At 38.0% G+C, this 24,913-nt stretch overlaps 1 protein-coding gene across 13 annotated transcripts in view; it reads right to left on the bottom strand.

Annotated features, from left to right (window-relative positions):
* The window catches only part of SPTAN1 (spectrin alpha, non-erythrocytic 1), a 47,122-nt gene that overhangs the window by 8,657 nt on the left and 13,552 nt on the right, over positions 1 to 24,913 (bottom strand). For 5 of the 13 annotated variants that reach the window (XM_088525201.1, XM_088525198.1, XM_088525200.1 and 2 more), the window contains 38 exons: positions 24,100 to 24,235; positions 23,447 to 23,548; positions 22,966 to 23,103; positions 22,383 to 22,493; positions 21,874 to 21,951; positions 21,547 to 21,702; positions 21,014 to 21,218; positions 20,721 to 20,902; positions 20,003 to 20,246; positions 19,555 to 19,677; positions 18,694 to 18,911; positions 18,107 to 18,199; positions 17,595 to 17,729; positions 16,991 to 17,139; positions 15,674 to 15,733; positions 13,243 to 13,441; positions 11,915 to 12,019; positions 11,582 to 11,605; positions 11,199 to 11,234; positions 9,640 to 9,687; positions 9,295 to 9,386; positions 8,972 to 9,116; positions 8,669 to 8,850; positions 8,387 to 8,486; positions 8,075 to 8,272; positions 7,813 to 7,959; positions 7,167 to 7,270; positions 6,865 to 7,027; positions 6,364 to 6,378; positions 4,614 to 4,745; positions 4,129 to 4,266; positions 3,673 to 3,777; positions 3,239 to 3,447; positions 2,534 to 2,654; positions 2,235 to 2,356; positions 1,561 to 1,693; positions 620 to 718; positions 133 to 292 (listed from right to left, as the gene is read on the bottom strand). In XM_088525201.1, the coding sequence (XP_088381327.1) occupies positions 133 to 292; positions 620 to 718; positions 1,561 to 1,693; positions 2,235 to 2,356; positions 2,534 to 2,654; positions 3,239 to 3,447; positions 3,673 to 3,777; positions 4,129 to 4,266; positions 4,614 to 4,745; positions 6,364 to 6,378; positions 6,865 to 7,027; positions 7,167 to 7,270; positions 7,813 to 7,959; positions 8,075 to 8,272; positions 8,387 to 8,486; positions 8,669 to 8,850; positions 8,972 to 9,116; positions 9,295 to 9,386; positions 9,640 to 9,687; positions 11,199 to 11,234; positions 11,582 to 11,605; positions 11,915 to 12,019; positions 13,243 to 13,441; positions 15,674 to 15,733; positions 16,991 to 17,139; positions 17,595 to 17,729; positions 18,107 to 18,199; positions 18,694 to 18,911; positions 19,555 to 19,677; positions 20,003 to 20,246; positions 20,721 to 20,902; positions 21,014 to 21,218; positions 21,547 to 21,702; positions 21,874 to 21,951; positions 22,383 to 22,493; positions 22,966 to 23,103; positions 23,447 to 23,548; positions 24,100 to 24,235 (4,907 nt within the window). The remainder of the gene's footprint in view (positions 1 to 132; positions 293 to 619; positions 719 to 1,560; positions 1,694 to 2,234; positions 2,357 to 2,533; positions 2,655 to 3,238; positions 3,448 to 3,672; positions 3,778 to 4,128; positions 4,267 to 4,613; positions 4,746 to 6,363; positions 6,379 to 6,864; positions 7,028 to 7,166; positions 7,271 to 7,812; positions 7,960 to 8,074; positions 8,273 to 8,386; positions 8,487 to 8,668; positions 8,851 to 8,971; positions 9,117 to 9,294; positions 9,387 to 9,639; positions 9,688 to 11,198; positions 11,235 to 11,581; positions 11,606 to 11,914; positions 12,020 to 13,242; positions 13,442 to 15,673; positions 15,734 to 16,990; positions 17,140 to 17,594; positions 17,730 to 18,106; positions 18,200 to 18,693; positions 18,912 to 19,554; positions 19,678 to 20,002; positions 20,247 to 20,720; positions 20,903 to 21,013; positions 21,219 to 21,546; positions 21,703 to 21,873; positions 21,952 to 22,382; positions 22,494 to 22,965; positions 23,104 to 23,446; positions 23,549 to 24,099; positions 24,236 to 24,913) is intronic. The other 8 variants (XM_088525199.1, XM_010228082.2, XM_088525206.1 and 5 more) reach the window with 3 other exon arrangements.

Raw genomic sequence — 24,913 nt, 5'->3', positions numbered from 1 at the left:
AATGTGAAATATCAGATATGGCACTGCTGAGAACTTTGGGTTCATGTCTTCTCACTACAACGGCAAGTGAGAAGCTATCTGAGCATTTCAGCTCCTTCATGACAACAAACTCTCCCTCAATATAGGACATACCTATCCATGACTCTACTACATCTGCTTTCCAGTTGAACTGAAGGAAAGCAGAGTTCTCATCCAACTTGGCCTTCCTCTGAGCTGCTGCCTTCTCCAGATCTGACACTTTGCCTTTGAGGCCCTTCATCTTGGCAGTAATGTTCTCCTCGTGGTGATTGTTCTACATGACAGGAGGAAAAAAAGTTACACCGTGTGATTTTAAGGTTTCCCAAGGCATCTCACTGACAGAGCAAGGAATTCAACTGAAAGACTGTTCATTCTCAAATCTACAATACTGCTCAAAAACAGTTTTAAAAGCAGTTACGACTAACAGGTTATTTAGCTGCAAAAACTGAGTAAGGATCATCTTCAGACTGCATCTTGTTCAGACTGAAAAACCAAGAGATAAACAGATAACGAATCAATACTGGGAGAAAAGCGAGCCTACTTCAGTATGAAAATACCCTGGGTAGCTTTTGAGGATTTTCCTTTATCAGTTTATATTCACCTTTTTAATGAGATCCTCTCCGTTAGCACAAACATCATTCACTCTGTCTTTGTGTACAGTGAAATCAGTCTCAAAGGCTTCATGCTTTTTCAGCAAGCCCTGCAAATACAATGCGTAGTCACTTTTAAAAATACTTCCTCATTACTTATTAGAAACAAAAAAAGAAGAAAACAATTTATTGTTTTAAATCAGCTAACATTAAAAGGTTTGGTCAGAGCAGTTTATCTTTGCTCATTAACACAACTTGCTTCCTGCCTCCCCACGGAGGAAAGGAGCCTAGATATAACCTCTAAAACCACTTTAAGCTAATTTTCTCTTAGTTATATTTCTTGGAAAGTCTCAGGAAAAAGAGCTCTTCATTAAGAAATAATTTACTTCAGAGTCAAATCTTTTCCTACATGATATTTACAAAGCTTAAAAAAGCACACGGCGGATAAATCCAGATAAAGGAAGCTCTTTGAAGGGCTTGAATACAACTCAATGTGTGGAGTCCAGGGCTATGAAACAGTAATTTATGCTGTAGTTAAAACATTCTAAAAGCCTCTCCAGAGTATGTCTTAAGCCTCTTGTTATAGTCCTGCTTCGCTTCCGAGTTACTTACAGGTACTTTGAGGGAGGATGAAAAGTTTTTAACCATCCTGACATACCTGTAGATTTTGCAGTTAGTCCAACTCAATTCAGCACAAACAAAAGCCATGTGATTTAACCAGAACTGCCCACCACAAATCCTGAGGCAAAACTAAGCTAAATTTTTTAGTCTTTTCTATAGAAAACGAGCACTTGGAATGTTTCTGTAAAATGAATTAGTACATGAATACACGCTATCAAAATGAGCAAACAATAATCTCTAAATTGGGAAAAAGCAATTAAACAGAATGGTCCGTTAAGGTCTAGACAATAACAGTGTGGTAGAAATTGAGGTTAAAATACTTTCTCCATACCTGGATAGCAGCAAGTGTGTCCCCGTAATCCTCACTAGCTACCAATGTCATTTTCTCATTAATCCAGGCTTCTTCTTCCTCAACATTTGCTACAAACTGTTGGTACTCCAGAGACTCCTCTAGGCGTTGCCCTCTGGCATGGAAAAGAAAGGCAAAATTAGCCATCGTGGTGCTTTACCACTGCTTACTACTGCTCTACCCCTTTTAGATGCAAGATGTAAAAGCAAATTAGAATTGCAGAGTACCTGGGCACAAAAGTTGAACCCTAATGTACACTCATTCACACTGTTCAGCAGCAGACTGTGATATCACCAGCTCTAGAAATTGCCTAGGCTAGAAAGCCTGCAGTTACCCAAAGACTGCAATGAACCATTTGCTGATGATGGTCAGTCCCCCCAGTGGTGAGGATGAAGGTCAATTAATTTAAAATCCAGCGTTTCCAAGTGGACCAAAAAATGGGCTTATACAGAAACCCAAGTTTTCTGTATAAAGGACCCAGAAACTCTAACAAGGAACATGATTACACCTGTCATGAATGCTGGGTGCTACTACATGGTATTACAGACTAACAATCTGTATCTTAAAAAACTGAAATTTGCTGAATTCGGTTATTACAAGTCCCTGTAACTGTTTTATGTCTACTACATTTTTACAGAAAGATGAGTCTCACACACCGAGCAGCTGCCAACTGTTTTAACTCTTTCCAGTGATCCACAAACTGAGCCAGTCTCTGCTGTATCTCTTCCTTTCCAATTGTGTTATCATCTGAAAGCTTCTTCCCCGTGTCTAGAACACCCTGCAGGGCAGACAAGCACACAGGTATTAGAACATTCCTTGCTCTCCTCTTCTGCACTTGAACTGGATTCCTATAAACCTATTATGGGCTTTCTTATACCAGGTCATACTCATAAAGCAAGTGATTTTAACTAAAACATTTCTTACAGGGCTGCTTTCCTTAACAGGTTTTCTTTACCTGTATAGCAGGCTCATGGGCAGCTAATTCTGCTTCCAAGCGCTTGTGTTTTTTCCTGAGGTTCTGCACACCAGTTAGGTCTCTGCCGTAGTCCTCCGAGCTAACCAGCAGTTTCTTCTCTCTAAATTCACAAGAGAAAATGTGGCAGTTTCTTGCACAGGTCAAACCTCACAATAGAGCAAACATCTTTATATTTACCATGTTCTAGGGTGTTCCTCATTCTAATTATTGAGTTTATAGGGCAATATATATTTTGCAGAAAAGCAGCAGTGTAAAGTGTCTAAGAAAACTCCTTGTATTCAGAAGCTAAAAATGTTTCAAATAACAACATACAAAGACAGAGGATAGTGGCGGGGGGGGGGCAGGGTGGAATTGAATTTTTGTTAGGAGTTCTCTCAAAAAGACTGGAGTCAAATTTCAATTATCTGGTCCAGAGTTAAAAAACGTTAGTTGTTTCAGTAAAGAACTTTTCTTATTGGGGCCTAGTCAAAGAAAACTGTAGATATAAAGTCCACATCCAGGCTAGTGCTGAAGCCTTTTTGAATATCATATTCCCTGACTGGAAGGCAAAAATGATCTCTTGTTCAGGCACGTACCTATGGAAAAGCAAGCTATAAAACCATACTAAGACTACAAATATTGTTAGCAAGGTGACAAACAAGCATGTGCCCTTATGCCAACACCCAGAACTTCCCAAATACACACTTGATCCAGGACTCCTCGTCATCCATATCACGGAAAAACTGATGCAAACGGTGGGACTCATTCAGCTTTGCACGGCGAGCAGCTGCCATACTCTTGATCCTCTGGAAGCGCCCGTTAATAGTGTCCCGTTTGTCCTTCACTTGGGAAGTATCGAAAGCGCTGCTTGTCATCAAGCTGTCGGCTTGGCTGTTCAGGTCTTTCAGACGATCCTAGAAACACAGGTGAAAGGGCATGGGAACAACATGGATCTCCTTTCTCTGCCATCTCAGCACAGAAATAAAAAGCTGCCTGCTGGGCAGAGTCCCAGTTTGTATTAGGAAAACATGTTCCAACAGGTATATGAAGGCAGTACAGATTGAAGCAGAATCTGTAGAATCTGTAGAATTTGCCGATTACTATGATTTATCTTTCAAAATTAAGAGAGATGGCAATACCTCATGAGCAGATATATCAGCTTCCAGTAATTGGTGCTTCTTCAGAAGGTTATTAACAGAAGCCAAGTCCTTCCCATAGTCCTCAGATGCCAACAGAGCCTCCACCTGGAAGAGAAGGGCAAAAAGTATGTGTTGCAGTGAGTCATATGCTGCATCTTCACCAAAACTTCAGATGTAAGGCCTTTACGATCACATAAATTATTTCTCTTTCAGTTTTTGACAACAAACATCTGCTGCATCACCCATTTCATTCATAAGATACTTTATTACATAAACCATATTTTAAAAATCCACAAATATTTTAGTCTTTTTATAATTTCATAATAAATATATTTTCCAGCCAAAACCTAGACTTGCTTAAAGGTACACTGTATTATAGAAAAGCTAATATAAACAAAGAGAAGCAAGAATTTAAAAAGTCTCATAAACCAATAATCACAGTATCAGGCAGTTTACCTCTGAAAGCCAGAAATCAAAATCCTTGATTCCAGTATTGAAATTCTGTTGTTTATTAGCTTCTTTGAGCTTCTGACTCTTCTCTGCCGATTTCTGCACCAGGAATTGCCACTGGTCAGCCAGGGCAGCTAGGCGTGCCTGTTACAAAAGAGAAAATAAAAATCTGTAAAAAAGAAAAAATGAAATAGAAGAAAAAGTTCTAACAAATACAATGCCGGAACAAGATAAAAATTTGGCTTCTGTTTCCAGATTGCAAATTGTACAACCACTATTTCACACTGCCTCAACTAGTTCAGTTTGACTTTTACATCATGAATGCAGGATCAGGAAACCTCTCTCACTCTTAGGAATGAAGCAAAATGATTACCCTAATTTTTACTGTACTTTTTTTTCCCCTTTTCCCCCATGGGGAAAAACTCTCAACTATCCAATCAGTTAGATAAAAGCTTTAACTCAGCAAGTCCTTTAAGAGCTGTTGTATCTACCTTCACAGCATCCTCACTGCCAGCACACGCTCCTCTTTCAATGAGAGAGTTCCCCATATCAATGACGCCGCGGATCCGGTCGGCGTTGGCGTGGAGCTCGGCTTCAAAGGCTTGATGTTTCTGATGCTTGCTCTGAATGGGACAAAACCAAACTCTTCAGACACTGCACAAAGGGCTCCTAAGTTGTTCTCATAGGCTGACAAGAGAGCACAACCATCATCTATGGACACACGATTGTGTATAGTCTAGCCTAAGAACACTTATTCTCTTTAAAGATACTTATTTGTTGACTGAAATAACAACATCTATGTAAATAATGAGGCTTTAACCTAACTAAATTGTCAGCATGCTGATATTTGTAACTTGGACAAGATCTCCTGCATTTTACATGTGCCTATAAAACACTCCTAGGATTAATTTAGGCTTTACTTGAGTAAAGCTTTCTCATTTATTTTGCTATCTCCTCTAGAAAGCAGCAGCTGTATAGACACCTAAGCACAGTGGATGATGCTTTCTACTCCTACTAGTTTTACAAGTTTTTACTTCCCCTTCCTTATCAAGGAGAAGTCACTGCTTTGTCTAGCTCCTTCCTGCACAGTTTTGATACTGGCCAAAATCATCTGTGACCACATATGCTGAAATTGTGAATTATCAGCCAAAAAGCACTGTAAAAAATAGCTTTCAGCTATTTGCTGAAAACTTTTCTCTGCTGAGAGCACCATGAGAACAAGAGGAGCCTTGGTATGGCAGGAAGTATACAATTCTCTCTCACATATACACACATCCATCCACCCACCAGAAGATAACAAGAGCACAAAAATGACAAGACAGAATTTACAAGTATTAACTGGAAATGCTAGTAACATTAGACATGGGTATACAATGCCCTGAGAGAATGGAATGAAAGGAAATGTTAGAATAAAAATAAAAGATGGAAAATACTATAACACTGGTGGTATGAGAAATTCTGCATGAACTGCTTTATCTTGGAAATGCTGAAATTATGAACACATATCCTTGGAAGCTTAATTTAACAGCATGTAAAATTAAATTAAAAAACAATGCAAAACTGTGAACTGCATATCTCCACATAAACACTACTGCAACAAATGGAACACAACTTTTTCTTTCAAACATAAATTATTCTTTTTTTCTAAAAATAAGATAAAAGCATGCTCTCCTTCCTTTCTCTAGGTTGCTTCCTCCCCTCTTGTCTTTGTTCCATCTTCTTCCAAATATCCTAATTTTAATCGACTAGGTCTAATACTTTTACTGAATCTTCCACCTGCAGCAATTTAAATGTTACAAACACAGGCTGATAGAGTTGACATCGCATGTCATCCTCCAAAACACAACTCCTCCAAAAAGGAGGATGACAGAGCCAATTGCCAAACTTCTGAAAAAGGAGGATAGCAACCATTTTTTTCTAAGGACTAGCCGCTTAAATAAAATAATTAAAATATGTACATTACTAATCATCTAGCACACCACAATTTAAACAGATCATGCAGAACACCTGCAAAACAAATACGTAAATAAACGATGCTGACGAGGAATTAACAAAAAAGCCACATCCGTAACATGAAGACCAATAGCTGTATCTGGATGAACATCAGCAACTATTAGCAAACAAAGAGATTGGATGAACTGATGGATGGAGCCACAGATTGCAACCAGACCTTGTGCTCACACATAAGCTATACAAAAGAAAAATTCACATACCAGGGCTAGTCCAAACTACAAAACTTACCAGCAGTTTGGAAAGCTATAAAACAGATTAAGAAACAAGTAGTTCAGTGCATTCATACTACTTCATAAGTCAGTATTAAAATATACCAGGTAACGTAAATAGTTATTTCTTAATATAAAAAAAAAAAAAAAAATCAGACTTCACATTTTAGTACATAAGACAGAGATGAGACCTGGGAACTTTATTTCCTTATTTTACTGCCAAATGCTAGGAAAAAAAGACAATACCTCCTCAGAGCTTTCTTCAGAAAGCTTGCTGCTGTGGATACTACATAGCTTTTTAACAGTATATACAAATAATTGACTAGTGAGTTCTATTTTGGGCTTTCGTTCATACATAATGGAACTTCTATTTTCTCCTTGTAGAAGGGAGACTGTGCCCAACATGATACTTTACTTTCTTATCATGGTACAAGGATTCCTTTGAACATATCCTTTCAGAACTGTTGCTTTGTAGAGTTAAAGTTTTCCCTCTGATTTTTGAGCTGAAAAACACATTCACCTGGATATTTGTGGGATCCTTATATGACTCATCACTCGCAGTTTGGAGCTTTTCACTGATCCAAGCTTCTATTTCATCCACATCACGACTGAACTGTTGAAGAGTCTGAGATTCTCCCAGCTTAGATCTCTTCTCAATCATCTGAGCTTTCAGACGAAGCCACCTGTACACAAATAAACATGGAACATGAAAAACTAAGACTGAACATGGCATCATGTTCAACAGCTACAAAACGATGTCAAAGAATGCTCTTTTCCAGTCAGTATCTGCATCTCATCTCTCTCAGTGATCAGTTTACTGACCTGTCCAGAACCTCATTGCGTCTGCTGGCAATGACTCCTTTCGCATAATGATCAGCAGAAATCAGCTGGTCAGCAAAAGACTGCAAGACAGCAATTTTCTCTTCCTATTTAAAACAGAAGCCGTTAATTAGAATTGTATTAAACAAAACTAAGTGACAATAAGAGTCAGGAATGGAACAAGACTTTTTTTTCTTTTAGTGAATAAATGATATTATAAATGCATTTGAGTCTCTAAAGGAAGAGCAACTTAGGAGAAAAGCATCTTCTGGACTTCACGCTAAAGCAGCATGACCTTTCAATAAAAACAGACAACTTTCTTCTAGGAGAAGCTGAAAATATAACTAACCTTTCTGTTGCAAAATAAAATAAAATAAAATAAAAAGTATTTTAAAATCCACCTTTAAATAATAAGTGATTTACACAAATACTTGTCATTATTTTTACATGATAACTGCAGGCAAAGAAACATATTAATACAACTATAGCTGCATTAGCCACTTGGAAACTGCTGTAGATCCCAAATGTGTAAGTATTTAGAACCAGGGAGTTGCACACTTGCAGAAGTGCAGGTAAGCATTTTTGTTGCTAATAACCTGCATAATGAAAAACAGAGCTATTCTGCCCTCACTTTATCTATACTCCTCACCTGCACATTGATTGCTTTATCAAAATCTTCATGTTTCTTGATGAGTGCCTCCACGCTGTCCAAGGAGTCTCCTTTGTCTTCTGTATTTAGGAAAGCCTCTCGGGCAGCCATCCAGTTTTCAGCCTGTTCACAATCCCGATGAAACAGCTAAGGAGAAAAATAAATCCCAGGTGTGAGATAGACCATGAGCCATCACTACAAAACAGAAAACTTCCTCATAAGAGGAGAAATTATTTTTCTTTTTTAAAATGCAGCTAAATACCTGTAATTCTAGACATTGGTCTAGCATCATTCTGCGCTGGACCCAGGCCTTTTCTAGATCTGTCCGTTCTTGCTCTAAAATATCCAGTTTCTCCTTGATCTCTGGGCTAGCATAGTGTCCATGAGCCAGAAGCTGTTGTCCAAACTGTTCAAATGCCTGGAAAGTGCCAGCCCTGGCATCTATTTCAGTACGGTGTTCCTGCAAGAGACAGAATTGATCTATTTTTGGAACTGTAAATGCAAAGTCTCAGAAAAAGAAGCATCTGTTGATGTTTTTATAGATGTTTATAAACACTTATGATCTTTCACACACCTGGTGCCTTTCCAGTAAAGCCTCAGCTCCAGTCACATCCTTTGCAAGTTCATCTGAGGACACCAGGCTCCGGATTCCATTGATCCAAGACATAAGGTCCCTGTAAACACACATTAACAGAGATGTATAATTATTATTTTCCCTCCACTGAAGTAATCCAGAATAGGAAAAGCAGTTCCTTTTCCAACTCTCTCCAGAAATATTCCTGTAGAACAATAAGCCATAGACACTTCACTAATAATACACAAGAGATGGATTTTGGGGGAAGGGGGAGGTCTCTACCTGAAATCACTGAGGAAACGCTGCAGGTCATGAGAATCTCCAAGCTTCTCTTTGCGCTGGTCAGCACGTTTGCCCAGACTGTTCCATGCCTGGTTCAACTCAGTACATTTTTCTTGGAGATCTTCAGCAGATTCTGGATGTGACTGGATCAGACGCTGGGCAGTTTCACCAAGAGAATTCACCTAAAATTAGAGAAAGCAGAATAAACACAATGAAGACCAAAAAAAAAAAAAAATCTGAAAAATTTCTGAAGAATTTCTTCAAGAGAAGCTGCTCTTGGTTTTGTCTCCCTCTCCATCTCACCTTATCTCCAAGAGCTGCCAAGTCTCTCTCAAAGCCTTCATGTTTGCGCTGCAGAGCCTGCACACTGGCCAAGTCATGTCCATAATTGTCTGTATTTAATGCTTGATTTTTCTCCTCGATCCATTCTTTTGTTTCATCAGCATCTCTGGAGTGAAGCGAAGGGAAAGTGAAAGGAGAATTAAATTCAAGGCCATCCTAGGATCTTTGTTATCTATCAAGTCACCTAATTCCAGAAAAGTTCAAGTATTTGACAGGTCTATTAAACTGATTTTCCACTGATTTCTTTTTTTTAATTAAGACTAAATACAACACAGACAGCCCACCTGTGGAATCTCTGGACTTCATGAGCACTGCCCAGTAGCTGACTCCGTTCCTCTGCTAATTGCTGCAGAGATCTCCAGCGTTCGTTCAATTCCTGTACAAAAAGAATCACTGCTAGTGCTGGGTAGCTTTCTATTTTAGTTCCACAAGAACACACACACTCAAGTAGTCTAGCAAAACAAAAACTTTGTAAGGGTTTCTCCTGGGAGGAAAAATTAGATTATTAATGTTGTATTTCAAAAATTCTACAAGTTTATCCAGAAAGATTTATATAAGGGACTGAGACACAAAGAATACAGAAAGGGAAGATGAAACAAAATTTAGCTTTCAAAACGATGTTTCATTACCTTGATGGAGTTAAAGGTTGCCACAGTGTGTACCATCATACGTGCAGACTACGAAAAGATAGAAATAATAAAAATGTAGCATTAAAAGTCATATCCTACTGATGAGAGTCAAAAGTCAGATTAAAATGCCTTAAAAACATGACCTTGATCAACTTTATAGAATATAGGAAAAAAAAAAAAGAAACAGTCTAGATTACATTTCCATGAAAACATGAATTCTTTAAATACTCCTTTAAGACAGTTACTTAACAGATAACTAAAAATAAATATCTGCAATACCTAAAGCATAATAGATCAGAGTATAAATTCTTAGTAATTTACATGAAACTATTAACTTGTTAGTTCAAACTGAAACAAGCAACAATTGCCTTAATAAGGACAGAAAATTAAAAATTAAATACAATATTTCATAAGGCGACTAAATCAGTCCCATGGACAGAGAATATTAATTGCCCAAACTGTTCAACTTCTGGCATAGTTTCAGCAAAATCCACCAAATAGCTAATTCCAGTATTTCAAGAGCACAAGATGACGTTCAATATTGCCGAAGGCTCATTAGAAAGATAATAATCAATTTCCTCCAACGTGCAATGTCCTTTTCTGAAAAAGATGAACTCCTTGCAAAATTCATCCCTTTGCAGACATGCACAGATAATGACTTAGTGTGCTAAGTTACTATGAGACAACCATTCAACGTATATATTTATCTATGTACAGATTTATATTAAAAAGAAAAAAAAAAAAAACTATAAGTCTGTTGACAAGGACACATTTTCTACAGCGCTGTCAAATCAGAACCTGTTCAGCTGGTTTTCCTATACACGCACTGTTTAAAAGATGTACAAGCAGTTTTAAATCTAAGAAGGGGGGTATAAGACATGAAACATAAAATTTTATAGAAGAAAGTGCAATATTGAGTAATATCAGAAATATTCAAAATATGCATCGGTAGGTAACAGCTATTCCACTATAAACCACTAATGGGCAGATAAAATTTTCCTCTATTCTTATAGCAGATGAACTTGGATATAAATAAAGGCAGACAAAGATACTGCTCTACATACAGCATATTCCTTATTAAAGGAATATTGATTAAGAATGGCTTTGAATTTCAGGAAAATAAACATTTATTTCTGGTGGATAATAAAAAAAAAGAACGAATGCCAAGTAAACGAGGAAAATTCAACATCCAGTGGTTGCTGTAAGAGTTAAAAACATTGGTATAAAAACTGCAGTTAGTCTTAACAGTAAAGTCCCTAGGCAAAAGAGTGACCTTGCAAAGGTAAAAGAAAAATTTTTACCCGTTATCCTCATAATCATGCCCAAAAATAGAGAGTTCACCTAAAAGTCACTATAGATTTTTGCAACATGCTTGTTGAAGCAAAAGTGAAGTGAAATTCTCTAACCCTCAATCACCACCAGTTCAAACACTTGCTGAAACTAAGGACACCACTCTAATCATCTTAAGGGCAGCAGGAGGGCACATGAGGAAGGAGATGATGTGCTGTAGTTCTTGTTTTATTTTTCTGTTTGACATGCCACTAAATAATGACACCTACCTTCCAAGGAGAGGCTGTCTTAGAATCAGTTTCATCCTGTTTGAAAATGTGAACACACGACTTTAAATGCATGAAGAAAACAAGTGAAATCTAAAACTTTCAGAATACATTAAAAATGCTTGAACGAGTTCTCCACATTCACTCCTTGATATAATGCATTAATTGTTACTCATTTTCAGTTATCCGGCTCTACATTTGTTTGTGATGGGGAACACAGAAGAGGAGGAAATAAATGGATCAAAGATAATCCCTTTATATTCATTCAAAGTCATTATCTAGAATGAGATCCTTCATAAAAATGAATTACAATTACGGCTGAACTTTTACCTCATATATCCCATATTGTTAAAACTGCCAAACTGTTTATTTCTATAAACACTTACCCTAGGCATCATACCATAGACTTCCTACAAAGGAAAAACAGCAGCAATTAGTTACTTTCCATAAAATAACTAGAAAATTGTTACTATTTTTAAGAAAGGGAAGATCTCAAAAGATATGTGATCAATTCAAACTGCAAATTTGTGATGGCTACACTACAAAGGACACTAAGTGTTTTGTTAGAATAACAGCCATATTAGACTAGAGAGTAATTATCTTGAATCTTGCAGCAACTCTACCTGCATAAGGGGAAAACCATGGAAAAGACAGCAAAGAAATGAAGAAACTAGTCTAATGCTGTTGAGAAGTAAAGTAAGTCAAAAAGAAAAGCGGACCTGTTGCTGTACTGCTTGCACTTCATCTGCCATCAACCCTTCTGATTCCAGATCATTTGCAACCTTGTTTATGTCCTTCAGACGTGATTCGTTAGCTTTTAAATCCTGCACAGAACAGCAAAATAGCACAAAATTAACGTTCACGTAAGCAAAGCGTGTGGATCAAGTTTACACAAGCAGAGATGCAAAAAGCACCCAGTCTGTGAACAAGAGGAATTTCCCCACTTGATCCTTACAGTTACGAGTGGGCAAACAACATATGAGAACCTAATACTGAGAAATCCTGGCTGTCAGTCAGTATGATGTCAGCAGCGGATTAAAGAAATCCACTATCAGCTTTCCCATACACGAAATTACCTGATAATCAGCAGTGGAATTCATTTCGAAACTGTCAGGGATAACAGGATTATCAAGATGAAGGTTGAAAGCTTTCACCAATATTACTGGATAAAGAAGCTAAAAGAATAGTTACTAGATAGAGAAGCTAAAACACTTGAGAGTAATTTTATTAATATTCTTAAATGCATCCAAATAGACTATGAAGCAGAACTGGACGTTGGTTTAAAAAGCAATAGTGGGTAAACTACATTTAGATTTTAAGGTTTCTGTTCATTCACTGGCTTATAAATAAATAGGGTATCCTTCTCTCACCTACAATATTAGTTTGGTTCAAATTGTTTGTCAGCTAACCAAGCTGCAAATGTAATAATGTCCATTGAATTATAAAAATCACTGGCTTTTCAAACGCGTAAGTTCAGATGTGTTTGCATTTCAGTATGCAGTGTTTTAATGAAGTGGAGAGCACAGACACATCTGCCTGAGCAATTCTTTCTTGTGCACAGAACAAACAAGGACTGCACATGTTGGGAAGAACAAAAAAGGAACCAACTCCCAAAGACAACCAGTACTTTGAAGCAGACAATTATTATTCCATGCCTTACAAAACACTACAGAGGAGAATTTAAACACACACTTTCCTTTCAACAAAGAGAGAAGAGCTTAAACGGAGGTCACGATTTGCACAGAAGGAAACTATTGCAAAAGATGTCAGGTTCTATATTTAAGTGTTATAGAAAGAGCTGTGGTTCCCTGGGAGCTGGGAAGCATTCAGCAACCTGGAAACTGTAACCAAACTGAAGACACCTTGAAATGTAGGTTCTTCTCTATGCTCACACAGACCAGAATAAATAGGTTAATTTCCATTAAAAGAAATACGTTTCTTTTTCAAGTATACTCAATGATGGCAGAATTATCTTAGACACACATAATCAGGAAGTCAGAGGGGAAAGACCTAAAACCAACCCAGATTACGCAGCATTACAACATACCTTCTGAAAATCATCAAATTTCTTCTGCAGCACCTCCACCTGCTCCAGATCAGCACCAACTTCCTCATTTGTGAGTGCAGCTTCCTTCTCATTGATCCACTGTTGAAGTTCATTAGCTTCACGGAAAAGCATAAACTTTTTGCAGCTTTTTTCTAGCATGCCTTTACGCTTTTCTCCCAGCTCAAGAAGAGAATGATACCTGGAACAAGCAGGAAAAGAAGATGGGGGCAGTCAGATTGATATGAGCAGGGTCACAGTAATTAAATGTGTACTGGTAGCACCAAAGATGTGGGAAATTCCTGCAATTCCACATACTGTTGTACAGAATATTCAATTTGTATGTGATTAGGTAAACGTAAAATTGTACGTGTTTCTCTCTCTATGGATAGGTACACTGAAACAAGACCTTCCAAATGAAAGGCTTCCAGTGAGCAAGGGCAAAACCTAAACCACAGTTTATTTCAGAATACTCTCTCAAACTACAGCAGCACTGCACTGTGAAGATGAATCCATAAAGCAAAAGGTACACAGGAGAAAAACCTTACTATAGGAAAATACTTTCTCAACACATCAAGTCTGCCATGGGATTATCATCTCCTAGGTTTACTGCTGAGGGATACAAAATACTCACCCAGACACTACACAGGGCAAAATCTGCTGAATAACTTTTCTGAGCTGATAATTCTTTTATAATACAAATACCAAATGGGAGATTCACCTACTTGGCTTTACTGGTACTGTTTTTCTATCTGTGGAATTCCCAACAATATCTGTGAAATTACTCCTGGTTTACATTAGAATAAATATGAAGTAAAACCTTCAAAATTTGTCTGAACTGGCAAATTAGCCTTGAAAGAGCAACACAAAAGCATAACTGTGTCACTGTTTTAGAAAGCATAGGACTAAGGTCTCCTGTTTGACTACGTGTAATTAAGAAGGCATAGGCAATCCTACAAGACCATTCCCAAGCTATTAAGCCAACAGAAGTGTTGCAGTCATCATTGATATGAAATTACAACCTCACTAGCATTACCAGCATAATGCCCATTTTTAAAGAACCTGCTCTCAAAAAAGCCACCCTTAACACCCATTATCACCTTATGTTAAGTGTTCTGTGAGACACTCCGGCTGCACTTGCATGCTTTTTACATACTGAATCACTGATCTAGTACAGTGATGAACAACAGCAATTAATCCTCTTTATTAAGTTATAAAGATGTGCACTTTGATGTTATTAAATCAGTTAATAGACACATTGCTGAGATACCTGCAGGAGCCTCAAATGGGAAGAGGGCAGCATGGAGTGTTTTCACCTGTCACCTTGGAGGCACCACACAGGTGGTTAGGGAGCTGTGACACTAAGAGGTTACAAAAATGCTGTGTCTCCAACTCAGTCTGTTGAAGAAAAAGCTTTTATGCCTTGGGCAGAAGTATCTGTACAGGAAACTGATAATCTGCTCTAGGTGTTTCCATGAAGCAGTTTTTATAGTTTCCTTTCTACGCTGATTTTGAATCAAAAGCAAATAGAAAGGAACTAAGAATCTTTCCCTATTGGGTTTGAATGGAAGCATTCTGCTCTGACCTGAATGAGTTATTGTACACAGGAAAACACAAAGTTTAAAGTCTAACTAACTACAGAAGTTCAGCACGCAATTTTAGGGCTTATGTACTTATAAAGCTCATAGAGGATCTGGGGGCAAATCCCTTTACAAGCAGATCTTCTCTCAAATCTCCTTTGCAACAATTCCCAATGCTCTCACTTTGAATTCCCAAGAAATGTCCTCTGTGAAAAGGCAGTGAGGCAGAGCCAGGAACACTATTCCTTTGGACTGGCCAGCAACTTCCAAGGACATAATGCAAAGCTGATATTTCTTCCAGCAGATTCAAACATGAGTTTTAAAATTAAGTTTATGTTATAACAACAAAAAAATGTCCTCTGTATATAAGCTAATGATCTTGACCGCCCAGCATGAATGTTATTTTAACCATAAAAACTCCACCTTTTCCAAAACATAAGGCACTCATACGCAATATGCTATACACAGGGAGAGAAGGTGTGTGTGGGCATGAAAAAAATGTATTTTTTTTTATCTAGACCCAAAAACACAAGATATGCACTAAAAAAACCCTGTATATACATACTACACCAAACTGTTATTTGGTAAGCAAAATCGGTATAATGGGAGACACCACCATCACCACTTCAGCAATACAAAAGTGACCAACAAGATAAGCAGCTGGCTGGATGGCTGACTGTAAAGAACACATGAAACACATACCAGGGTACTGATCTAAACTGAAATAGGTCACATCACAGAAATTGCTTCCTTCGTGTCTCTTTGGAGCAGCTTTCCCAAAGAAAGAAACAAAGGGAGAACGAACAGGGACAGTATGGAGACAGCATGGTTTAGAAAGGGCTAATCCTACTCACAGTTCTTCGACCTGTTTCATACGCAGAGATACACTGCCGACTTCCTTAGTTATGAGAGTCCTGCACAGACAGAGGGAGCACAGCAAATGCATGCAAAAAATTAGTCAGATTAACAAAAATAATGAAAGCAGCAGCTCCATCCATGGGTTGTCTATGGTAGATGGTTAAGAGTTCACATTTAAATGGAGAAAATTAGATGTCATTCAAAAGCAAACACAGCAAATCAGACCAGGAGTGCAAATCACATACGGAAACCTCATTAGTACAGTTGAACTCTCTCTATAAAGGTCTCCTTGTTTCCTGATCCCTGTGCCATTTGATTTAAAACCCTAAGGGTAGGGCTCTTTGGCTCCAAAATAAGGAGCTCCATAAGAAAGTTGCATGTTATTAAAATACTGAACCATGTGTCACAATTATTCAGTGTATTTTCCTTTCACTGGCATTAGCTATTTTATTAAATTATATATATATAAAAAATCCCAGAGCTAGAGTAAGTAATCATTGTCTGTCATTGTAATAACTGGTGACTCAAAACAACTGAGGGGGAAAAATTCTCAAGTAGTGACAGCATAACTGTGAAAACAGATGGAAGTACAGAACTTTTAGCTTTTGCTTTCAAGTGGCTTGATAGATGAGCCTGTAGCCCACACGTATCGCCTACAGCCCTCACTCAAACTAATCTACAATTACCATGTGTTCTAGGAGATTATTAGCAAACAGTCATGCAGCTTTCTCCATTTGCAGTAGCAAATTCCTCCTCTCTCTCTCTCTTTTATTTAAAATAAAAGGGGAAATGGTTTTAACACATACAATGGCAGCAAATATCATCCAAAAAGTACAAGCTAGTGCCAAAACAGCCATAGGTCCTAGTCAGGTGACCTGCAAAGGCAGCCCTATATAGGGAGGGTACTGTACTTTGTGTAACCAAATTTAAGACAGCATTTCAAAACAGATCACACTGTAAGAAGTGATGGCTACAAATACAAGAGCTGCTTAGGACAGATATAACTCACAAACAAGTTAAAGTTGTTAGGTACAACAACAAAAAGAACACACAAAATACTGAGTTCAGACAGTAAGTTGAGCTCAAGTGTCATGAATTTTACAGTTAAAAATGGGAGAAGCAACAGGAAAACCTAGAATAAAAAGACTTAAAAAGACTCAACAAGGCGTCTCTGGTGAAGGAGCTCCCAATTTTGCTCCATTTAATTCCTCTCTTCTGTAAGATACTTCAACCTAAGCTTCTGGCATATGTGAAAGGCAAAGGCTAAGCCAGCAAGTGCTGGGTGGTTCTCAATCTTATCAGTTATATCTTACTGGTTGTCAATCTGCTCCTGTCGTAACGCTATGCTGCCTTGCTCTTCCAGGAGATTCTCTCGGGATGCAGATTGGGCAGGATCTAATTTTTTCACATAGGCAGCTGGTACAAAGCCCTGGCGGTCATTAACTTCAACCTTCCACCAGTCCTGAACAAAAATAAAAATGGGAGCAGTATTAGGCAAGCATAAAGCAGGGTCTGCAACTGAAAGCTGGGAAATTAGCAGCTTCTATTAACACGGGAAAAACAATGTTGTTAACCTGTACAAAAACAGAAAACTCATTTCAAACTAACTGTGTTCTGAAGAATCTAGGTCTTACTCCCAATTCTCCCCTTGTTTTTGGTCAAAAAATCCTCAACAGCAGGTAAAGAATTTCTCAGACACGTGCCCCATGGCATGTGAAAACAATGTTGTTATCCAACCTAGTAAAGCTGGCACCTAAAAAGGAGTCATGAGAATGCGATGAAGAGGGATGCCAAAACACAGAATGGGAACATGGACTAAACACACAAATGCTTTCACTTCTTTTACTGTTCTTGTTTAAAAACACTACTCAGCCAAGCAACTAAAGCAGCTCAGAAAACCAAAAGATAAGAACATACCTTGTTAGTGCTGTTCAGAAGGGTCAGGATATCTCCCTTTTTCATAGTTACCTCCCGAGGACTCTTCTCCTGGTAATCATAAAGGGCCAGGACAAGCTCTTTTCCAGTTTCATCATCTGATGGAGCAACTTGTTGCTAAGACATGAGCAGAAGAAAAATGAGTCAAATTCTGTACCTTCTGCATGTTCACCATAATCCATTAAACTGTCCTAAAAAAAAATCACAGCACTCGTTAAAATTATAATACTTTAAAATGATTTTTTGTTGAAATATATGAAAGACAGGCTTGTCTTAGACACTGCTTGGACTCATATCTTGAAAATCACCCCATATTGCATTTTCCTTGATGCAACATTGCTGCCAGCTATGATTATGGAAAAAAAATAGACCACTGAGTTATGGAAAATAAAGTACAGTCTGCAGTAAGTTCTAAATTACAACTGTTATTAAGCTTTTTCTTTACCTTTTGCTGACCCAATAATTTTAGCAACGTGATTAGCATCTTTCCTTACCCTGCATGACTGGGCCTGCTCCCTTAGTGCCTGTATACTACTGCCATAAGCAGAAAGATCAGACATCAAAGCTTCATGTTTCTTCAGAAGAGCCTGAAACCAAATGATAAAAACAACATGTACACATAGTCATTCCTTTAAAAAAAAAAAAAAAAAAAAAAAAAAAAACATACCAAAAAACCCCCCAAAAAACCAAATGCTACTTGGCTTTAAAATATGTTTTTTAGCCTCACACACTGAGAACGCAGGTTCTTCAAAGCTGCCAGTCTTGTGACCCTCATGAGAATAACTACTACTATTTATTCACAGGCTAGATAGTGGTCCTAATGCTCTTGGTGCCTTTCTTCTACCTTATCTCAGAAACATTCTTTCACTCTGACCAGGGCTACAACATAGGACCCTGGAAATAGCATAAGGTTGAAATCATGCCTTTAAACTGCCCTTACTTTCAATGCAATTGCCAGTCTGCATCATCTGGAATGTGGCTTTTGGCCACAGAATAATACCAGCCAAATCACTCTTAGATTAAATAAAAAAACTTGCAGATCCAGTGGATTACTGAAAATTGGATTCAATGAACTACACACCTCAGCAGAGTCTTCGTCCTTCCCATAATCTGTGCTGCCTACTATGGGCTCTTTTTCCCTCATCCAGGACTCAGCCTCATTAGCATCAGCAAAGTACTGCTGAGCCTGTAGGGAATCCTCCAGGTCTTGTCGACGCTGCGATGCCTTAGCTTTCAGAGAGTCCCATTTTTGGTTTAGTTCATGCAGTTTGGCTTTCACATCGTCAGCAGCAAAGTGTCCTAGGTAAGAGAAGGGTAAAAAAAGAGGGCCCTGAAGAACTTAAAAGATATAGTACAGACAAAAATGTTACTTGCACTTGTCAAAAGTGACAGAAATCAGACCTCTGTGAACCTATCTAGCTATTCCGACTAGAATAATGAAAGCAGAATTCAGCTTGTCCTTTTGGCACGGGCTGGAAAACATTGTATCTGTCCGTTAAGCTGTGCTAGGAATACTTGAATCGTTAAGAACAAAACAAGCTACATTGTAACATTTCTTCTTAATTATGAAGCAGGAAGGCACCTCTTTACAGAAACAGTTTCTACAGCAAATATTATTTCAGATACACATTCTGAATCCCATAAGTTAAGAATGCTGAGTTAGAAATAAAGATACATACTTATGTTACAACATGACTGGCTCTCACTGCCTTTGGGCAGGATTATTTCTTGCATTATGATGGTGTATCACATACAAGCCTTTAATGCATTTCTTCAAAACAGAGGTCAAATATGATAGACATAAAAAGATCCTGAATACAGTACCCTTAAACGCCCAGATAAACATCACTGCTTGTTTTTATTTGTATAAGGTCAGAGAACAAAGCACAATACAAAGAAATTTGCATTTCTGAAAGGGAAAGATTAAAATACTGAGACGCACCCTCTTCCACCATTGCATTTCCCTTCTGGGTGACAGCTTTAATGCGGGGCTCATGGCCTGCAATTTCTGCCTGCAAAGCCTGATGCTTCTTTAGCAGATTCTGGACACCAATTAAGTCCTTGCCTGAAAGACACACGACAGTTACTCAGCTAATTCAGATTCATTCGACTAAACAAAAAAAAATAAGGAAGATGTAACCATTGGCAGACTAAATTACAAAAAAGTATTATCACAATCCAGACAGAGCACTATGAAAATTGAGTTACCCACCAGAACCGTACAAGTAACTTAACAGGAAAAGAACCATGGCTAACAACAAGCAAGAAATGGTGTCTGGCATTACTTATGGTAAATGTTTCAGAAATTGCAAGGGAATATCTTATAAACGGACAAGTTATAACAGAGCAATTCCATGATCTAAATCCTGTGGATGTCAGCATGGACCAACCTCGGTTTGTTGAGGCTGCAATAGGTTCTTTTTCCCTAATCCAGGTCTCCTCATCCTCAATATCACGGAAAAGCTGCTGCAGGCGAAGAGAATCTGCAAGTTTCTGCTTGCGAGCCACCATAGGATCCTTCAGAGCCTCGTAACGGGCTACTAGAGCTTCTTGTTTCTTCTTAATATTGTCAGCATCAAAGTGCCCAGCATCTTGGAACTGGCGTGCCTGGATGGTAATGCCATCTATACGGTCCTAAAATCAATTCAGCAATTTTACATTAGGTCAGAATCACTGTAACATTCCAAGGCTTTTATTATCTTTGCTGTGTTTAGGTTTTGAGATTGCAATAACTTTCCTGATGTTACATGAGATTGGGAATAGCCAAGGCAAGATGTTTTTCAAATAAAAATTAACAGTTTCTGGGACCTGTATTCTACTGACATTTTTTGGTTTTTGATTTGGATATGGGTGCCCTAAAGATCATGTGCAAAGGCAGCAACCACTTGCTGTAGAGCTTTTTTTCAAAGTCTTGAAGATGATCTTAGAGACATATAATTTACACCTCAGTTCAAAATTAGTTCTGATAAATAAACAGTTAAGCTTGAAACTACTTTTTTCTTCCCTCCTGCAAATACAAATTCTAATGACTGTCTACTAAGATCTCTGGAGTGAATATTTTCAGGTAAGCAGATCTCAAAGAGAGGGAGGGAAGATTGCTGTCCTTACCTGATGGGCTGCAACATCTGCCTCCAGAAGGGCATGTTTCTTCTGAAGATTCTGAACATTAGTAAGATCTTTTCCATAGTCATCAGAAGCCAAATGCCCCTCTACTTCATAGAGCCACAGCTCAATATCTTCCACATTGCGATTAAACTGCTGCTGTTGATTGGCTTCACGCAGTTTTATTCCTGAACGACGAAAGGAAAGATGATTTCAGTTTCCTACTTCATTTCTTGTCTTCTTCAAGGCTAGGCTCTCCAGAAAATAGCATTGTTCGTATTCTCCTGAGTAGCTCTTACCTTTGAGCTCAGTGGCCTCCAGAAGTTTTTTCCACAAGCTGATAACTTCGTTCATGCGAGCTGCCACTTCGTCAGAGGCGTAATGCTTGACATCGATCAACTTCTGGCCAGCTTTCTCCAGGGCATCAATACGGCTCTGATTAGCAGAAAGTTCTGCCTCAAAAGCCTGATGTTTCTGAACCTTACCCTGCAGATTTGATGGATCCTACAGGTGAAGAAAGAAAAGAATCTTTCAGCCTAGAATTAGTATCTATAAATCTCTGAAGAGTCTTTGAAGTTATGTTCATATATATGCCAAAATGTCATCAGAGAAATTGCTGCCATAAATACACTTTTGAAATGAGAACATTTAAGATACTGAATAAGCATAATTGCACCATAACGGAACAATCCTTCTTGCGGTCAGGGAGGACTTACGATCCCTTCTGTTTCCATTAATACAACCTACATCAGCAGTATTTTGGCTGATATTGCTTCATATCATTAGACTGTTACTGTTTAAAATATATTCAAGAATTTGTGATTATTTTTACCTTGTAAGCCTCATCTGTTGCGGTTTTCATTTTTTCATTAACCCAACTCTTTAGCTCATCAGAGTCTCGGAAAAACTGCTGCAGATGGAAAGAATCTGCCAGCTGGGCCCGGCGGTACATAGCTCTTTCATGAAGAGCATTTCGGCGGCTCAGCAGCTGAAATGAACGAATGAATAAATAAATAAATTACCAAATTCTGTAGCTCTCTGTACTTTGGTGAGAGCTCCACTGACTTGTACTAGCTTATTATTTCTTCACTGTATTCATAGCTTTTATAATAAGGTAGGAGAACATTATCTGAAGTCCAAATCTATTTTAAGAACTTACAGCATCTCTGCGCGTAGCAACATCATCCATGGCATAATGGTTATTCTGAATCAGTTTAGTAGCAAACTCATCTAGTGCCTAAAGAGAAAATATTTTTTCATTTGTTTGATATAACCAAAATTGTTTGTGCATGTTTACTTAGCAAATTAGTTCTCAATTTTGCTGTGGTAAACTTTCAACAGGCATTAAGATAACTACTATTAAAATTCTTTATCTGAACCATTATCTCATATATGGATGAGATGGAATTTACCACCCATATACGTGCTGCCACAATACACATGTGCTGGATTACTCAGATCTCAGACAGCAAGCAAGCCCTATCCCCTTCCTTTTCTACTATCACTGTTCCATTTTACTAAAAACACACATATCACATTTACCACACTGGACCACTCTCCAGAGCAAACACCATCTTCCTCTGTCATCCCCCAGTAGTATCTTGTACGCTATTGATATATTCATTTTTTTCTTGCTTATTTACTGATCACATAATTTAAATCTCTTACTGTGATTTTCTCCTCTTGGGCACTTAGGGATTTCTCAAAGTCCTCATGCTTCTTTAGAAGGGCCTCAACGCTATCCAGAGAATCACCAAGGTCTTCATTCAGCAGAAATGCCTACAGTAAAAAAAAAAACCACAAACAAATCATTGATTTTTATGTTTCCATCCTTGGCTGCTTTAAAAGTCAACTCAAGTGCAGACAGTGGTATTTACTAACACGTGACATTATAGGAAACTGAAGGATGATATATCAGGATGGTGTTCTTCATACACTTCCAAAAAGCAGTGATCATGAACAATACTTTTTAATTTCCTATTTAAAAATTATATTAACACACATTAAGGAGATCTCCAGCCAATTCATCACAACTACTAGTTCTAGCATTAGATAGCAAAAGCCATTGTAGCAGCTTGGGCTGTGAGATAAAGAACTCTATGAAGTATTTCATTCACTGTATAAAGTATTTTTGTTCATGTATAGTGGCAGTCATTGCTGCTGATAAAGGCCGTTTATCAAGGTCTGCAAAAAAATAGCCACAAATGAAAGAAATCAATCATATCTGAAGAATTTAAAGATATGCACTCACTTCTTGTTTGCTCATCCAGTTGTCAACTTGTTCAGTATCTCTGTAGAAGAGCTGCAGATCCATACACTGTTCATATTGTTGTCTGCGAAGCTCCCACAGTTCTAGCAAGGCAGCTCTTTCATCTGAGAGGATGGTTAGCTAAGGGATTGGAAAGAGATGTGTATAACCACTCATTTAATAGATCGCTTCACTTTGATCTCTATGTAGAATCCACCTTTAAAAAGGTGGTTAACACAGGCCTGAAAATGGCTTTTCAGGTAATAGAACCATTCTTCTGTTACTGACACCATTATCATCATCAGATAGCATGAGCTTTTTCTCAGCTTGCTTACATTACTTAATTAAAAAACTCTGTCTGCATAGATGATACTTTGCAGCTTAACAGCTTTTTAAGAAATAAACTTTTAACTTAAGGGACACAGAAGAATGAGACAACTTAAAATTCTTCTAGAAGCTCTTGTTCTTCAATTGAACAACTTACCTTTTCTTTAACTTCATCAGAAGCGTAGTGCCCAGCAGCAAGCAAAGCCTGACCAGACTCATCTGCGGATTTGAAGCTATCTTCATGGGCATCAATTTCTCCCTATAGAAGGGGAAGTGAACAAGCCATTTCCAAAATTTATCTTTAGGGTCAAAACATGAAGATTGCTATTAAAAATAACACAGACAACAGTCTAGATACCTCACTGATAAACATTTAATCATCTTTAAATACATCACACTGAACGTGGAAACTACAGTCAAATGTACTATCTTACAGTGCAGATGTAAGACAAGCCTAAATTCATATGTTAAACAGAAACTAGAGGTTGGTGTCAAGTCACATTATTACTGCATATTTAGAGCAATCCTTTCTGATGAAAAACTAAAACAGATGTTAGCTTAAGTGACTCCTGACAGCTCTAATTATTTTAATAAAATATTATCATAGGCATTCTTACTTATTAGTATATCTTCTCACTATCAAGAACCATAAAGCAAAAAACTCTGATGTCAGAACAGATAGCAATCTTGCATTTAGTGCATAGTTAAAGGATTCTGGTGGTAGCACGTTACCAGGTCTGATTCACAGATGCTGTTAGACAAATGTCTTTGAGCATTAATGATAAGATTTGACTGTTCTAATCAGCATACCTTATGTTCCTGATGTCTATCTAGGAGAGCTTCTGCTCCAGCCACATCATTGGCAAGCTCATCAGCATTGATTAGAGCCTTCATTTCAGTCACCCAGCTAGTGAGGTCACGAAAGTCTGCAAGAAAGCGCTGCAACCTGGGGAAAACGAGCAAAAATGGTTGAGAATCATGTGTTTGCATAGCTTTGCTAGCCTCGAGATCGAAGATACGGAACCAAAAAGCAAATATAGTAAGTAAATAAATATACTCTCAACCCAAGAAAGAAGTCTTCTACAGTTACGTAGGTTTAAAATCATGGGAGATAGCTTTTACTATTTCTCAAGTACATGTTTAGCATACAAACTATACTGAAAGTATATGGAATATTCCTAACCACAAACCTGTATGTTGAAGGCATTAGAAACCAAAAGACAGCTCAAGCAGAACGTTTCAGGATGTCCTACAGCACTGCTCTTGTGACAAACACAGCAGAGGGCGGTAGGGAGAAGAGCGAAAGGGAGAGACTGACACAGGCCTCAAGTCTCAAATAAAATCCATCTATCTATAAAGCAAACATTCTCAGATTCCTTTCAGCATGTCCTCACCATTCCTGCCCTCAACATGTGCTTAACACTTATCAACAAATGTGATCTGTTTCCATTTCCCTTTTAAATTACTGTTAATTGATCTGAAAAGACTATGACAGCGAAGGGAAAATAAAAAGGATTAGTCTGTGGGCCACTACCACCATCCACTCTCCATGGGAGAAAACAAACAGCGTAAGCTCAAAAACAGAGAGGATGTAAACTAATCATCCTATCAGGATAAGTTTATT

This window comes from Tinamus guttatus, unplaced genomic scaffold (assembly GCF_059628265.1).
Source record: "Tinamus guttatus ecotype Peru unplaced genomic scaffold, ASM5962826v1 Tinamus_guttatus_pri_ptg000226l, whole genome shotgun sequence".
Lineage (NCBI taxonomy): Eukaryota > Metazoa > Chordata > Aves > Tinamiformes > Tinamidae > Tinamus > Tinamus guttatus.
This window is presented reverse-complemented; position numbering and strand designations above follow the sequence as displayed.